At 39.2% G+C, this 18,239-nt stretch overlaps 1 protein-coding gene across 5 annotated transcripts in view; it reads right to left on the bottom strand.

Annotated features, from left to right (window-relative positions):
* The window catches only part of CCDC83 (coiled-coil domain containing 83), a 46,787-nt gene that overhangs the window by 6,802 nt on the left and 21,746 nt on the right, over nucleotides 1-18,239 (bottom strand). For all 5 annotated transcript variants that reach the window (XM_067750609.1, XM_067750610.1, XM_067750612.1 and 2 more), the window contains exons 6-10: nucleotides 12,865-12,956; nucleotides 10,105-10,173; nucleotides 4,599-4,720; nucleotides 1,063-1,142; nucleotides 178-377 (exon numbers count right to left, since the gene is read on the bottom strand). In XM_067750609.1, the coding sequence (XP_067606710.1) occupies nucleotides 178-377; nucleotides 1,063-1,142; nucleotides 4,599-4,720; nucleotides 10,105-10,173; nucleotides 12,865-12,956 (563 nt within the window). The remainder of the gene's footprint in view (nucleotides 1-177; nucleotides 378-1,062; nucleotides 1,143-4,598; nucleotides 4,721-10,104; nucleotides 10,174-12,864; nucleotides 12,957-18,239) is intronic.

Below are 18,239 nucleotides of genomic sequence, written 5' to 3'. Positions count from 1 at the left end.
AAGTTGGGCAAAGGTAGGAGTGAAAATAGTATCTAGTGACAGATGTGAATGGTTGGCAAATTTTACTAATAATTGCAAATAGAATTTTTCAGCATCCATACTTCAGGTTAATTTTCTCCACTAACTAATAAAGCAACATTTTCTCTAGTAGTCAAGATGTTTTCTCATGAATCTTACCTTGAAATCCCGCTCATCCTCATACAGTAAGTATTTCATATCAGAGGCTCCAAACTCTATGCTTGAACTCTCTTCATCTATCTTCAGCTGCTGGCTGTATCTGCTGCTATCCTCATGACTAAGATGTAAAGCACTGCTCCCAAGTGCTAAGCTCAACAAGTCTCTACTTTTTACTTCTGCAGGTTGCAATTGTGACTTTTCTGGGATGAGTGCAAAGAAATTAATTATGTACAATTTTTGAACAGATTAAAAATACAATACATACTTTGTCACTTATTTTTTCAGTTTTAGGTTTTTTTGAATTGAAATATGGTTGCTTTACAATGTTGTGTTAGTTTCTGGTGTAGTGACTCAGATATATATATATATATATATATATATATATATATATATATATACACGCTCCTTTGTCACATTTTAAATTTGAAAGACCTTTGAGAATCTCCTGGAGGAGAAAAATTTGAGAATTAGAAATGTAGAATCTAGGTATTAAAGTGAGAGTGAGTCCTATTATTCGAAACCACATCTAGGTTGTATTTCCTTCTGTTAGCTAATAAGTTATAATAATCACATGGGGACCTGTGAGTGTGTTGGTATTTTGGTTGGTTGGCTAAATTGGAGCACAAACCATGCCAGTGTAGACATCATTCCATCCCTCTCTACTAGTGTCTATTTAATTCATTGTGACACATGGTGACTTTGATTTGAAAAGTCACTAGAGAAGGGAGATGGGTTAGGTAAGCTCTGCAAGCACAGAGAAATATGGAGGAGCTGGCAGGCATTATTCCCTGAATAGCTCTCTGATATAAGGTTCCTGTCCATAACAAGAAGTGCAATTAAGTGTTTGTCAACTTTTTAAAAATCACCATTACAATAAAATAATACCTATATATGTTTCTGGCAACTCCAAAGGCATTTCTTCCTGTGCCACTTCCTGTCCAACAGCTTGAGCAAGATATAGTCGCCTAAAAACAAATAAGAAAAGTAGTCTGTCAGTCAGCAAATATTGTACCACCTGCTCAGTAGTGTCTTATCTCTCTGCTGGGTGCTGGAGACACAGATGAGAAAGGGGCATCAGGCCCAGTGGGGTGGCAGACAGGCTTACAGTGTTTGATGGTGATGGTTTGTACCATGGTGGGTAATTATGTGAGGAGCACAGTGTCAGGAGTGCCACGGGGCAAAGAGAAGCAGCACCGGATTTAGCCTTAGGAGGTAAGGAAAGGTTTCCAGGAGAAGATGAAACCTGCGTTGAGTCTTGAAACACCAGGGGCTGTTTGCCAGGGAAGAGCTTGGGGTGAGGGGAGGGCATCCCATGATTAGGAAATAACAGGCTTAAAGTCCCAGAAATGAGAGTGATCATGACACCAGTTACGTCACTGTTGCAGGGAATCCAGATGAGGAATGGGATGGGATTTGAAATAAAGAGAAAAAGAGAAAGACAGCAGTAGGAATCCAAGATGACACCTAGGTTCTGGCTCTCGCTGAGTGGCGTGTTCCAGCTACAAGCCTGGTGAGTTTGCGTCTGCTGTTGCAACTCTCTGCATTGCAGAGGCCAGTGGAATTTTCAGTCAGAAGACATGATACCTTGAAAGCTCCATACAGCATTGCCATGAAGTTTGCCTGAAGCTATAGCATGAAGCAAGTGCCCCTGGCAGATGCACCAGCCATACTTCATGCTTAGCAACCAGAGTGAATCCCCTGGATTACAGGCTGTCAATTACTTAAAGACCACGAAGGAAGTGTTATCTGAGATGCTTAAAGCTTAAAGCAAATAATGTAACTACATACAATATTTATATCTTAAAACCTTCTTAAGAGTTAACTTAGTGAAGCTCTGGTCTGCAGGTGGACAAGTCTGAGGCCACAGAGTTCTCTTCTTTCCTGGTTTTACTCTTTTGAATAACTAAGATCTTAGTAAACGCCGTAACCTTCTGAAGTCTGGCTTCTCTCTTAATCATTAGTTTATTGTCACTTTTGTACCACCACAGGGCGGCAACACTTGTTATAGAAAATATTTTACAGAACGTTATCATATGAAACTAGCGTTAGATTTGAGGTACTGGTCCACCTAGCCTCAGCTCTGCGGCATGGGAGTCCCTGGGCAGTCACCTCTAGCTTATTCAGCTCATCTAATGTATCAGACAAATACTATGATGTTCTATGGGAGTCAGGAAGGAAAGAAGTTTGGGGAGCTCTGGATGGGAAATACAGTAACTCTATTAGGTAGAATACCCCATTCTTCATCCAAATAGGGAAGTTTTTATATGTTTACTGGGTACTGTTCATGTCTATTTCTCACCCTACCAGAATATACAGGACTAAATTCTCAACAAAGAGGTGGAAAGAGCAGTTACCATAAATTACACAGTATGTGTTAACATTTCTTTGACTTGAAAATGGATACAGGAAAAGCTCCTGAACTTTTTCTTCTAGATAAGCATTGTAACAGATAATTGAGGGTTTACACATTTCTGTTTCTTTATTCGGGTCTTTCTAAGATGTCCTAAACACTTGTCTCAAGGACAATCTAGCAAGGAAGCAGATGTTTAAAAAGTAGTCCCTACTGTGATAAATGCTAGTTACAAAGGAAAAGTTCAGTGTGCCATGGAGGCAAATACTGGGCCCCTAACCCAGTTCTTATAAACGTCGCCCATGCTGTTTCTTTTCCCTCGGACAGATTTTGAATTCATCTCTCCCAACTCTGAAGCAAAACTAAGCACTAAGGTCTCTCACTAAAGAAAACCAACCCACAAAGCATTGATGAACAGTGTGGATTTTACTGAAGATTTCTGTGGGGAAGCTAGAGGATAGGTTTAAATTGCATACAATACAGCAAACAACTTAATGAAAATCGCCATTAAAAGTTTCCCATCTCCCTTTCCTGTCCTTGCCAAGCTCTCTCTGGCCGATGAAAGATTTCCCCTTTATTATAATGAGCACTTCACATCCACATCAGCAGCAAATCAGGTGCACTAGACTGAGCTGACCAAAGCAGGAAGTGGGGTTGGCAGTTTACAGGGTAGCTCTTTTCCTAAGGGTTGGCTGGTTCGGAAGAGAGAAAAAGAACACAGCGGACAGCAGGTGGAGCAGTGGTTGGAAGGCACAGCTGGCAGAGATTCAGCGTGATCACAAAGTGGTGGCAGTAGCAGGTGCTTCGGGGTAGAGGCGGGACGGGAGTGTGGAGCTGGAGACCTGATCATAGGGAGGGAGGCTGGCAAAAGAGAGCATTGCCTGCTGGGGTGACAGTGAGGCCCGCCACCCCCTAGGGACCCTCAAGGGCATCAGCTCAAGAGACTGGAAGTACAGGAGTCCAGTAATCAGCCAATTCATTCAGCCTGACTGCCTGCCTCACTTACACTGGTATCCGTGGCTCCAGGGCGGCATACATAGACTGTGAAAGGGAGGCAGGTGGCCTCTTTCTCTGTCCTGCCCCACCCAGTGTTCAGCCTATAAAGTAATTGCACCATCTCCTGTTTCTCCAATCTTGTATCCCGACACCCATCACTTAGCTCAGCAAATAAAAACCCCACAACTTGTATCTACCCTTCTTGAAGCACATGAGGAAGTTTGCCAACAATAAATACTTTATTATGTCTCTAATAGTATTTTTTCCATGCCACACAAGCAAGACCTACTCAGGTGGAAGTGTTTTCCTGACCCTTCCACCATGTTGAACTTCTCTCCCATCTTGCACATGTACACCTTACATTTGTGTGATTTAATTCCTCGATCTTCCTAAGCATGTTACTATTTAGGTTATTTCTTGTTTCTGACTACTTGTCCAAATTATGAATGCCACTTTGGGTTTTAATACCACATTCCAGGGCTCTAATTTTTCATCAAGATTGGTATATTAAGACTTTTTTTTGTCAGGTAAGAAAAAGAGATAACAAACTACAAAGCCATATACGTATTTGATTTCTCTCATGCAGGAATAAATGTGACTTGGAATGCCAGGCTATTTTCTCTGCCTAGAAAGTAGTTTGCCTCTTTCATTAACTGTCAAAGGAAACCATTCTATAATCCACAAGGTAACCAGTTGCTCAGAACACTCCAGGAGCTCCCATCAAGTTGATCACTCCCTCCTGTGTGCTGGCTTCGAACCCCGTACCTCTTCCGCTGTACTGTTATGCGTTTATTTTTATGCCCAATTCCCCTGCTGGCCCAGAGGCTTCTGAAGGACAGCAGTTGTGACATTCATGTTAAGTGTTTGCTACTATGACCACAGTGCATTGTTAGAAAAAGCAAGTCAAAGTCTGCACTGGACCAGTGGTCGGTTGTAATGATCTTATACCTTCCCCATGGCCATTTTGTGAGCTCCTTTCTTTTCAACTATTAAAGAATTGTCATCTTAAAAAAAATAACTTTTTACAGATACAAATGTTAAAAAAAATACTTTCTAGATATGTAATGACTCTCACCTGGGTATTTTGAGATCCACAAGTCTGCAGTTGAACAGCTGATCAATAAGCACCAAATTTTCTCCTTCCAGCTCATGAATAGCATGTTCCAGTTCTTCCACTTCCTTCCTGTGATTTGCGATCTATTCTCAGGAAAAGAGAGTGGGTGTTAGTACTTATGGACTTAGTTCTATCTAGTCCTCTATAAAAAACTCAACTTTTAAAAGTGCATTTGTGGTACTTCCCTGGTGGTGCAGTGGTTAAGAATCCACCTGCCAATGCAGGAGACACGGGTTTGAGCCCTGGTCCAGGAATATCATCCCACATGCCGTGGAGCAACTAAGCCCGTGTGCCACAACTACTGAGCCTGCGTGCCACAACTACTGAAGCCTGCGCGCCTAGAGCCCGTGCTCTGCAACAAGAGAAGCCACCGCAATGAGAAGCCCATGCACCACAACGAAGAGTAGCCCCCACTTGCCGCAACTAGAGAAAGCCCGTGCAACAACGAAGACCCAACAGCAGCCAAAAATGAATAAATTAATTAATTTTTTTAAAAAAAGTGCATTTGCCTGAGGGGAAGATCTATCCTGTATTATTTATTACTGGGTTTGCTCTAAGAAGGAACAGGTGGGACTTTTTTCCTGGTCATTTGCAGAACTTGGTTGCATGATTAGGCAATTATTACTGAATGGCAGGAGCAGTCCTTTCCTACTCTTCAGAAACATCACTGGATTTATCTGAGCTGGAGGCAGAGATAAATAAGAAAATAAGACTAATTTATCACTCTGGTGTTAGTAGCTAAATGAGGCTCTATCTAAGGTTAATTATAAACAACATAATGAAAACTAATAACACTGGGAAAAAATCTTTATTATGGCATTTAAAAAAGAGAAGTACAGGCCTAGGAGCCCTTTCTATCAGCCTCTATAGGACAATTATATTCTCTCTTGAGTGTGCTGGAGTCATTCCGAGAAACATCAGAGAGATGAAATGTTGTTCATTCACTCATGTAATTGTACTGTATGCCTACTATGCGTCAAAAACTATAGTACACTTTGGGAACAAAGGATCAATAAGATACAATAACCTTCAAGGATCTGTTAGTTTAATGGTCAAGAGTGATAGCAACAGAAAATAGTGTGATAAAATCATAATGGAAGCCATCCAGGGACTGTGGGAGAGAGAGAGGTTCACCCTATGTCCCAGGTGTGAGGGGGTAAGGGGGAGTTAATGGAAGAGATGACCTCTCTTCTGGATCTTGAAGGCCAAGTAGAGATTCTCTAGCAGACAAGAGAGGATATATTCTAGGCCGAAGGAGTCACATGGATAAAGGCACATGTGCCTTCTATCCACATTTTGGTGTGGATAGAAATAAAATGGGAATGGGGAGAAGTAGAAGAACTGGACAAGTAGGGGAGCCAAGTAATGCTAAAGAGTCTTATTTCTATCTCGCAGGTGATGGAAGGTCCTTCGTGGACATAGCAGGCTTAACGTTTACCGAAGAAATGTGGCTAACTCAAACAGGAGCAAAATTTGCTGGTTCTGTTGATAGAGTTCCCATCAATCTTTAAGAAATGTATTTTGATAACTTTTGTCTAAAGAAGGCTTGATTGTGGGAAGAATATATAGAAGAATGTGACTAGATAGAATCCCCACCTTCCCTCTCTGCCCCCCAAAACAGCATGAGCTGGATTGAGAGGTGCTCGTGTGGAGAAGTCAGGACAATAGAAGAATTAGAAATAAGACAATAAAATAGAAAGTGATCGGCTGGTGAGAATAAACTGGAAAAAGTAACGTGTCTCCAGGGAATATGATGAAATAAAGGCACAGGGTAGGGGTTTCGATTCAGTATCTCTTGTTAGGAGTTGCCAAGAGCATAACTGAGATGAGTACTTAGAAAAAGATGACTAACATTTTTGATTTGTAGTTGAAATTATTGTATTTTGGAATCTGGAAGCACTCAGTATATTACCAGATGGATATCCCTTTCACATAAGTCATTTATTAAATGCTTGAATTCTTACCATGGGTAAGGCTCTGTCCTAGAGGTAGACGGATACAAAATCCAATAAAGTGTGGCTCCTTCCCTCAAAAGAGGAAACAAGTATACAAACCAGTGAACAAATATACAAATAATTATAATATAAAACAGTACCAGTGTCATAGAAAAGGCTCAAATATTGCTGCTGGCTTAGAGATGGAAAGAAAAGCATATATTATTTACCAGCCTTAAACAATTTCACAAAACCATTTAAGTCCATGATTCTACATTACAGAGCTAGGTGTTGGTGCTTTAGGATCTCATGTTTTTAAGATATGATCAGCTTGATTACAAGCCTGAATGCCTTAAGGAAAAGTTTATAATTTTCAGATGTCAAAGGATGAGAAAAAAATCATAGTTAGAGGTTGTAAAAGAAGGAATTAATAGAATGTGTGACTAAGGGTTTGGCATACTTGGGAGGCAGCACACACAATTCTTGGTCTCCTGCCAAAGCTGGGAATGAGGGCCCATTTGGGGAGTTAAGTCCAATCTTTCAAGCTATGGATATCCTGTGACATCACCTATCCCTGTAGAGTGCTAAGTAAGGTTCTCATCAATTGCTGTCTCCCTCCCAGTCTTTTGAAATGTTAGGGAAATGAAAACTAGTTCCTTTTTATAGCCGTATAAATACCTTTAGTTTCTGGGGTAAGAAAGTATAAAGAAGGAAGTAGAAGACCTCTTTTCCTTCCCCGCCCCTGCTTCTCCCCAGATACCCAAGAAATGTACTTTAGAAATTGGGCAAGATAATTTAGTTAAAACTATTATAAGTCAGGGACCTAGGATCCTGAATAAAATGCATGCTGTTGAAATTTTCCCCTGCAAGATCCAAGTTAGCTTTATGCCTCCTCACGTTTGAAACTCTGATTGCTAACCTCTTTGAATCCCTTTGCCTAGTTTTTCCAGCTTTCCATTTGTTGTTAGTCCAGGTTATTTGGAAATTTGAATTTTCTTCATGTTCCTAATAAGCATGCTAAATAAAACCAGATAATAAAAGTCATGCAGTGGGACATCTCATTCTTCCCAGAGATGTCAGGTTTTGATTATTGTTGAAAGACAGTTAAATGGAGAAATATTTGGGGGAGTTCCACTGTTAAATATCCCTTGTTACTCATTCTAAGCCTTCCTCAAAGAAATTAATTGACATACATTGTTCTATCTCCAGGCAATTTTCAATTACTGTGATAGTACTTATAACCAAAACTGGTTTTAATTAATTTTGTGAGTAAATTTAATGACAGCAAAAATGAATATTTATTGAAACAAAGAGAAATTAAATATATTGAATTATATGATTTGTTCTTTATTAGTGAGCTCTTTTTGCTCATGATTCAGTTAAACTTGACATTTTTTCCTGTCTTTTGTTTCCACTGAATTATGAGAATTAAAAAATAAAACAAAACAAAATGTAATTTGTGGCTTTAGTAGGAAGGACCAAGGCACAAAATGGCCTTTCTTTTCAGTCAGATATAAACTTTTGTAGTTGTTTTCTCTGAACTTAACATCTATGATATCTTATAAAATTTAAGGTTTGAATTGTTAAATTATTATCACTAGGATCATACTGTTATATTTAATAAAAGTATAAGAACCAAGTTTCTCCCTAATATTCTTTAACTATTGAGCTCACCTTGAGTTTTTAAAATTAATACTTATTTTTTAAAATTGAGGATTCATCTTGATTAGTTTTGGAAATAGTATGGATTCCTACTCACCATGACTTTATAAAGGCAATTTCAAGATAATTGTCAATATCATAGAAAGCACATTGATTTTTAAATTCTTTTGTTTCCTAGACTAACCAACTCTTTTCAGTCAAATGGGAGCAAGGAAAATGGAAAAGAAGCTGATGGTAACATTTTTACCTCGGGTGTCTGAGCAGATGGCAAAAAAAGAAATGAAGGAAAAGAATATCTAAGAAGAAATTTAATAAATTATGCTTCAGGTATGTTGAGTTTGAAGTGCCTTTGCAACATCTATGTGGAAATATTTAGTTATTGAATTGTATGAGCTGTTTGTATATTTTGGAAATTAAGCCCTTATTGGTCACATCTTTTGCAAATATTTTCTCCCAGTCTGTAGGTTGTCTTTTCTTTTTGTTTGTGGTTTCCCTTGCTGTGCGAAAGCTTATACACTTGATTAGATCTCATTTGTTCATTTTGTTTTTATTTCTTGTACCTTGGGAAACTGACATAAGAAAACATTGCTATGATTTATGTCAGAGAATGTTTTGCCTGTGTTCTCTTCTAGTTTTATGGTGTCTTGTCTTAATATTTAAGTCTTTAAGCCATTTCAAGTTTTGTGTGTGTATGGTGTGAGGGTGTGTTCTAACTTCATTGATTTACATGCAGCTGTCCAGCTTTCCCAACACCACTTGCTGAAGAGACTGTCTTTTCCCCATTGTACATTCTTGCCTCCTTTGTTGAAGACTAATTGTCCATAGATGTGTAGGTTTATTTCTGGACTCTCTTTTCTGTTTCATTGATCCACAGGTCTGTTTTTGTGCCAATACCACACTGTTTTGATTACTGTAGATTTGTAGTATTTTCTGAGGTCTGGGAGGGTTATGCCTTCTGCTATGTTCTTTTTCCTCAGGATTGCTTTGGCAATTCTGGGTCTTTTATGTTTCCATATAAATTTTAGGATTATTTGTTCTGGTTCTGTGAAAAATGTCGTGGGTAATTCAATAAGGATTGCATTAAGTCTGTAGATTGCTTTGGGTGGTATGGCCATTTTAACAATATTAATTCTTCCAATCTAAGAGCATGAGGTATCTTTCCATTTCTTTGAATCATCTTCAGTTTCCTGTATTAATGTTTTATAGTTCTCAGCATATGTCTTTCACCTCCTTGATGAGGTTTATTCCTAAGTATTTTATTTCTATTTTTTGGTGCAATTTTAAAAGGGATTGTTTGTTTGCATTCCCTTTCTGATATTTCATTGTTAGTGTAAAGAAATATAACCCGTTTCTGTATGTTGATCTTGTATCCTGCTACCTTGCTGAATTCATTTGTCAGTTCTAGTAGTTTTTGTGTGGAGTCTTTAGGGTTTTCTATATATAGTATCATGTCATCTGCATATAATGACAACTTTACCTCTTCCCTACCAATTTGAATACCTAAAGAGGCAATTTAAAACAGCAGAGAATGAGGTTAAAATGATCCTTAAACCTTGCTCCCATCACCCATGAGGAAGTAGGGTCCAGAGGAAGGCCAGATCAGTTTTAGGACATAAAGAAGCTTTGCACACTTGAGTATGTTGTATGAATTGTAACACCAAAAAATGATTTCTGTTTATTATTGAGATTATTTATGGTGTTCATTGAGTAACAACTTGTAATAAGATTAGGACTCCACTTGAATTTCATTTTACCTCAGTCAGTCATGGTTCCATGCTTTTCCCATGACTTCAGCTCATAAATAAAGGTCATTTCCAGTTCAAAAAAATGAGAAAGAAGAAATTGGCTTTGTTTCTAAAAATTCCACTTACCTCTTTTTTGAGCCAGTCATTCTCCCAGATCTCTCGATAGCTGCCCTTGTCAATGAACCTTATAGCATTCTAAAAAAAAAAAAAAAAACTTTTCTGTATTAAAGAAGAGCTGCCACATAACATTTAAGAGTTTTAGCAATGGGGATACACAATCAACTTATCTGATCATTTAAAATTATGTTTTGCAATTACTTTGGAAATATACCTAAAAACTTTTGGTGCAGTTGTTCTTTCTTTATTATCCTATTGTATTGTTTTTGCTGATTTACGTTGCCTAATACAGGTGATTGAGAGAACTGGACAATGGTTGTCCATTCAATTTGGCCTCTATTGTGACTGAATCTGACTGCTTTGGTGAAATCAGGCATTAATTGATCTGCTCCACAATTAAGATGGTTAAACTGCAGTGATCAAACTTCCTTCAAGTTTATGGTCACAGACATAATTCAATATATAGCAAAGGCATGAATAGATTATATAACTACCTTTTTAATTTGAAAGATTTCTGCATGTCAATAATAACAATATACGTACTTACAAACCTAACAGCCAATAGTTTCAGGATAGCAGGCTGTAGCTAGATAGACTCCTGGAGAAAGGCATTTTAGACAAAGCAAACAGGAAAATCCTTATTTTATCAGTAGGATCTTAAAATGTAAATTCATATTCAGTTACTAGGATATTTACAGTTTCACCCAAAGGAACTTTATAATGGATGACAGATTCTAGTTATATGTGAGGTACTTTTATATGGATACCGTGCTACAAACGCAGGAACTGAAGGACATAACCACAAGAAGAAAAATTAAGAAAAATATTCTGGTTCATAAACATGGATTGAAATAATTTAAAACTATGTTAAGGGTAAATTTGTGTAAGTCTTTAAAGTAGGAAGATGTGCAATAAATTTCTTTTCTTTAAATCATGGTAATTGACCTAAGAGTGAACCCCCATTTCCTAGGAACCAGGAATTTTTATACTTCAGCTCCAACTGATAAGTCTAAAGTTTATTTGAACATAGAATTTTGTTTGAACAAAAGTAGGAAGTCACTCATTATTGAATTTAGTTGACTAATGGCTTAATTCACTAACAATAGAGTAGTGTTTTCAGCTTTGGCTACACATTAGAATCTCCCAGATATTTTGAAAAATCCAAAAGCCCAGGCAACATCCCAGGCCAATTACATGAGCATCTCTGTGGGTGGGACCCAGGACCCACCTGGGTTAAACAAATTTCTCAGGTGACTCCAATAAGCAGCCAAGGTTGCACAAAAGTAGTAGATTTTAGAAGTTAACACATAAGATGGCCAGAGAAAATGAGGAAAATTCGTTCACGTGTGTGGGTGTTTGGCAGTATGTGGGGAAAAGAAAATGTACAATGTAATGATTAAGAGTAATGATCTGAAGAAGCTGTCTTAACTCTCTATTCTGCCACATGCTCTGGGCAAGTTACAAAGTTTCTCTGTGCCTCTGTCTTTTTATTAGCAAGTCTTCCCCTTAACAGGATTGTTGAGAGACTTTAATGTAAAATGTTAGGAACAGTATTGGGAACAGTCTTCATTATATATTGAATGTACATACTGAGGGCATATTTGATCTACATATGCATTTTTAATCATCTTAACTATGATCAGATTACTTAATTGTTGATTTCACCATTTAATCATATTCAGTAACAAAGGGTCTGAATGGCATGGGCAGACAAAACCGTTGGTCAGTTCTCCACATCCTCTGTATTTGTGTTAATCAGTAAAATCATGCAGTAGAATAGTAACACTGAAAGAACAATTGAACCAACAGAGAAGCAACAAACAAGAGCAACTGAAATTCAGTGAAGAAAAGACCAGATGTTTACCACTCTGAAGAAAGGATGTTCCAGATAAAGAGACAATCCCAGCAGGGACCTCACTGATTTAGGAGATAGTCTGGAGACAGGGGAAGGGCAGTGAAAAGGAAAGAAAGTCAGGCATTTGGGGCAAAACAAAGATTAGAAAACATGAATTGGAAATTACATCTCAAACATTTTTTTTTTTATATCCCCAATTTTTAAAGCTCCAGCAATGTAAAGTGTACTCTCTTAGGTTTGCATATGTAAGAAAGTACTTTTTAGACAAATTATATTTCATCCTATAATTCATCCAAAATCTAATTTAATAATTTGTTGTAGCCATTATTATTATACTTAAAAATAACTGAATATTAATTTACTGAGCTCTTGCTCTTATGAGGCGCTGTCAATCCTCATACTATTCGTTAAAGTTAAATATTATTATTGTCCCCTTTTTATAGATTAGGAAACCGAAGCCCAGAAAAGTCAAGTATAAATTCAGTTGATACACCCCGTAAGTGGTAGAACTGTGATTTAAACTAAACTGCCTAATTTCAAAACACAAGTTTCTGACCGTTATAATACACCATGAGAAAGAAATGGGTGGGGGGAGCTTTGTTTTCTAAGGAAATTGAAATACAGACAGGAGAGGGTGAAATAGGTGAAGGGGATTAAGAGGTACAAACCTCCAATTATAAAATAAATAAGCCATGGGATGTAATGTACAGCATAAGGAATATGGTCAATAATAACTTTGTATGGAGACAGTTGGTTACGAGACTTATCATGGTGATCATTTCCTAACGTGTGCAAATGTCAAATCCCTCGGTAGTACACCTGAAACTAACATTTCAGTTAAAATTTTGAAATTCTGTGTGAGAAGAATAAAAATCTACTATCAGAAAAAAGAAAGAAAGAAAATGGAGATATACCTCTGTGGCCCATTCCTTCTTTTGGTTCAGTTGCAACAAAGTTTCTCTGATTATTCTCTTTTTGTCATCTTCCAGGGTGATTTTATACTGTTCTTTAAAAAGAAAATTAGAAACCTTAAGATCCTAGGTAAAACTATGAAGTTATAAATTTTATTTTCCATGATCCCCACCTCTCCTTTCTATGTACTTTTTCTTTTCTGAATTTTCAAGGTACGTTCTTACTGAAGCATCTAGTACCTCCAATTAGAAGAAATGCTCCAATAATTTACTAACACCTTAATGTGAATTCGTTTACGATGATATCTGTCTCATGAATAGTCATAGTTTTAAAGGATTGTCTCTCCAAAGGGAGAATTTCTAACACTTTAGTACCTATGCAGCCGTCTACTTTTCATGTCACACAACTTCTGATTCTACCACATAAATATGAAGAGATTTGATTACACACTTGAGTGGCATCCTGTACATCTAACTCCTTCTAACTAATTTTCCAATATTCTTGGCATGCATTTCCTGGGGCAGGAAACACAGAATAAGGAGAGAGAGTAGGAGAGGGGCTGTGAAAGTCAGTAGACCCGTTCTGAGTTGGGTTCAGAGCAAGAAGGGAGAACAGAGATGAAGAAGTGCAGGATTCTCTATCCTCTCCAGATTTTCTTACATCATAAATGTCAGAATTGAGAGAGCAAAGGATCGTAAAATTGGGGGCCTTGAAAGATGCTGAGAGGTCATATAATCAACACTTCTGTTTAAGGAAAGCAAGATGTAGTGACATGAAGGCTGCTTTAGAGAGTGGAGAGAAATAAAGCTGGATAAATGAGACCAGTTTGTTCATTCTTTTATTCAACGAATCATCATCAAGTTCTTTTGATGTGCATGACACTATTTAAGGCACTGGGAATATTGCCAAATAAGAGACAAAACTCCTGCCCTTATGACATGTACATCCTAATGGGGAAGCGAATGAATAATATTTCAGGTGGTGAGGTGTGTGATGAAGAAAAACTAAAATTCTCTGTTTTAGATAGGGTGATCAGAGAAAGCTCTTTTGAGGAGGTAACATCCGAGCAAAGACTGAATACAGTGAGGTAGTCAGTAGTGTGCAACAGGAGGGCAGTGTACCCTCCAAATCTAAGAATCGCCAAAGTTAGTTGTGCTTTATGATAACATCTATGTTATGTGTCCCCATTAGATGTGTTTTATTTATAACATTTGAAGCATAATTACTTGGAAGTCAGAAAGTATCTTCCCATACAAATGATGTTGACAATTACGGTTGCTAGATTTCCGGACTGGTCCACAGAGACCCATTTAACTTATTCTATAATGAAACAATAGTATTGTACTGAGAGTGTTGTGGAACATAGCTGCCATTTAGGACATTGTTTCAAAGGGAAAAATTTCTTCACAGACCAAGTCAACCAAAGCCAACTCTAAGAACTCTTGAGGATCTTAGGCTACAGGGAAGGAGATCTGCTGGTCTGATCTTTCCACAGTTTAGAGCCAATCTAAGGCTCTGGAAAGCGGGGCAGGGAGCTAGGCAGGAGTTATTCAGCCCTCCTTGTATTTTGTACTGGCATAACTGCTTCCCCTATTCAAGGAAAACTCTAAGCAGAGTGTAAAAACTTCTCTTCCATATCTTTCTATTACCGCAGTCCCTGGAACACAACAGATACTGAAAAATATTTTGAAGAAAATGAACTTTGGCCAGCTGCACGTCTTTGGTGGGCAGTGATCTGAGCCTTCAGTGCCAGGATAGAAGCAGCAAACAATGGCAACTTTGGTGAGGGAAAGGGAGAGTCGAAGGAGGGAAGGGGCGAGCTCTCCCAGGCTGTGGAGTGGCCAGAAAGGAGGCTGGGAACCATCAGTTTCTACCTCTAACAGAGCTGGAACAAGAGTGGCTGAGGTTTATAAACAAGAGTTCATTGGGTTTTGGGTCTAGTCTAACTTGACATCTGGAGAATAAGAAAATGGACATCTTCATTATTCCAACCTACACATATATATGGATATATATATGGATATGTATATATATGGATATGTGTAGGTATGTATGTGTGTGTATATCAATCTATCTGTATAAAACCTGTATTTTTCTTAATCCCATTCAAAGTAATTGCTTGAATGTTTTAATCATTCCAATCTCATTTCTGATGGATTGTTTTTTTCAGTTCAATATCTAGTCCACTAGACTAATGCTAGACATTTATTTAAAATTTCTACCACACAAAATACAACAATCAATCTAAAAGTTGCAGTGCATCAGGAGTTGAGCTATAATGGATTTTACATTCTTAGCATCTGAAAGAAAACATAAAAACTGGAGCTTGATAACATTATATATTAATTATTTGCTATAAATCATAAAAAATAGATTACCAAATATGCTCTGGGTAAAGTTGTAGCTCTCCCTCATGTTAATACTGAAAAAGCGATAATAACATCCAACTCTGTTCCAAATTCCATATACAACTCTATGGACTGTTTTTCTTCTCAAAAGCAGAGCAGCTAGCACAAGGGAGGATGTGAAAATCTCCCTGTTATCCTTTGAAGTTCAGAGGATGCTTCAGGTAGCAACTATTAACCACACATTTGTGAATACGGCCATAGAAACTGGGAGTATGTAAAAGTCTCTTTCCCAGAAAAGTTTGGAACACTGCAAATGGGAGCTTGGGAGATTATGACTTTGTGCCTTTAGACTCCTGGCTGCTCAGATGCCCGGTCTAATATGGTCACTTCTCAGAAGCTGACCACACTTCTCAGAGGCTGAAGCTTGCTTTGCGTTGTTCTCTTTTCCTTGTTGTGTGTGGCTCTGCTTTGGCTCTGCTCCACGGCTTTTTAGGAGTCTGTTCACTCTTCACACACTTCCGGGTGTCACCCAGCTTCACTGTGCCAGTGACTTCCTTTGAGCCCCCTCTGGAGAAAACCAAGCAAGGGCAGGTGGCAACACTGGCCATGTAGCGGTTTCTTCAGGCAGAGTGCATGTTAGAGAGCCCTCCCTACCTCGCTGCATCACAGAGCTGGGAGGACTTATTTGAAGCATAAGGGTTTGGGTCTGACACACCTGTGTTCAAATCCCATTTCCACTGCTTACTAAATCTGTGAGTTTAGTTAAGGCAATTAACTTCTCCGGGCCTCTGTTTCCTCATCTTTAAACTGGGCACAATGGTATCCAACTCAAAGGAACTTGTACGAGTTGGATGAGATAAGGTATAGAAAAGCAGGTGCTGGGACTGTGAGTTCTGTTGGAGATCTCTGAGGTACTCTCACTTTACAGGCGAGGAAACTAGCATTCAAAGAGGTGGACATGAACCCAAGTGTTTTAACTCACTGTTAGTGTACAAAGAAACTTTTCAGGATCCCTGTCCCATGCACCTGGTCAAGGACAAAAGTAAAAACTCTGTGACTCTAATATCTGATGATTGGTAATAACCCATACTTTCTCTGTTCCTGAGCCTAATCTAAGGTTCCCTTTCCTTTTATTGAGAGAAAGAGCCTTGTCCTGGTTTTATCAGTGACTGTGTTTTCTACACCCTATATCCCGACATCTCCTTCTAGCTGAAGTTCAGGGAAGCAGCTCCAGGTTCTTCCTCCCCATGCCCCTAGGGCTCAGGGTGGCTACTGAATAAGATAGGTTGGACAGCTGACCAAAGAATGGTTTGTGCTGGGGCCAACCGATGACCCATGAGGAGGCATGGACGAAGGTCTTTGGTCACCTTTGACTAGGTAGGTGATCACACTGGCTCTTTTCAGAATCTGGGTTGTAGAATACTGCAAGAATTGGTCTGTGGGAAGCAAGAAGAGGATGGGGACAGGCACAAAGAGCAAAGCAGAGGTGCCACAAGAGGGACAGTCACAGACCATGAGTGACAAATGTAGGGAGGAGCATCTCTAGAGCCACCACTGATCTGATGGCCTTCTGTTTCCATCTTCAGTCCTCCCATTCTTCAGTACAAGTGTTACATCCAACAAACATGATCATGGGACATCAAGAAACCTTATTTTTCTCTCTTGCCTTTAAAATTCATACTGTGAGGCTAGAAGCTCTCTCTCAGTAAGATACATGGCAATCCTATGACTTTTCTGGTTCCTTTGTGATAACAAAATATCTTCCAATCAGAAATTAATATGTCTAGTCTTTATAATAATTGAAATTTTAAGCTTCATTTAAAGTTATGGCTGTTCCCTTCCTAGCTTAAACCTACTACCATTTCCTCTGACTTGAACTTCTATGCCTTCTTTCTCAGGGCTGAAGGGGAGCCTGGAAAGGGACAGGAAAGCACTCACTTGACTGATACTATCTCAAGCTGATGTCCCATTTTCTGGGTCTAGTTAGCATTTGATTCTCCTCTCTTGGGGGTGGTTTTTGTAGGTTCTCTGGAGGACCGCCTCCCCCATTGCTAGTTATATTTTACCTGCATGCCCTTGATACAGGGGAAATACTGCCCTTGGAGATTGGCTAATGACTCTTCCTTTGGCCTCTGGGTCTCAGTTTCCTCCTCCCTCCCACATAGACAGGCTCCTGTTTCTCTTTGGGGGCACCATGGCCCCTCTCATCAGCCCTCAGGCAAGATTTAACAGGACTGCGTACCAGCTGTCTTTCACAACCGGTCCACAGGAAACACTCCTCCTCGCTTTGCCACAACAAACTCTGGAAGTGCAGGCTGCTACAGGCTGAAAGTCTCTGACCCCCCAACCCACGCCAGCCCCAGATTCTTAGGTTGAAACCTAATCCCCAATGTACTGGTATTTGGGTGGTCATTAGGTCAGGAGGGTGGAACCCTCATGCATGGAATTAGTGCCCTTATGATAGAGACCCCAGAGAGTTGCCTCGCCCTTTCACTACGTGAGGTTACAGCAAATAGAAGGCATCAATGAACCAGGAAGCAAGCTCTCGCTGGGCACCGAATCTGTCAGTGACTTGATTTTGACTTCCCAGCCTCCAGAACTGTGAGAAATAAATTTCTGTCATTTGTAAGACACCCAGTCTATGGTACTTTGTTATAGAGGCCTGAATGGACTAAGACACAGGCCCAGCCCAGGGCAGCAGCTGCCGACCTCTTCTTTGCTCTGATGTTAGAACAGTTTCCTAGTCAGCCAGTTATCCCATAGATTTTTTTCAGGGATGAGTCATAAACTAGATCTCAATGTCCCCCCACCCCCGCCCCAAACTGCAGGGAACACGTGTTGAAGAATTTCCTTTAAAGACCTTCCGACTTGATTTGAGATGAAGGAGGAATTACCCTTCGCCTGCCCCTTTGGGGGACTGTGTACAACTTACAGCACGCCAAGAGCTCTTTCCAAAAACTGTCTCCTTATTTCTAACAGTCTTTTCATGGCTTCCTCAACTTCTTTTATAGACTGGAATTCAGTGGTTG

Source organism: Pseudorca crassidens, chromosome 9 (genome assembly GCF_039906515.1).
Source record: "Pseudorca crassidens isolate mPseCra1 chromosome 9, mPseCra1.hap1, whole genome shotgun sequence".
Lineage (NCBI taxonomy): Eukaryota > Metazoa > Chordata > Mammalia > Artiodactyla > Delphinidae > Pseudorca > Pseudorca crassidens.
This window is presented reverse-complemented; position numbering and strand designations above follow the sequence as displayed.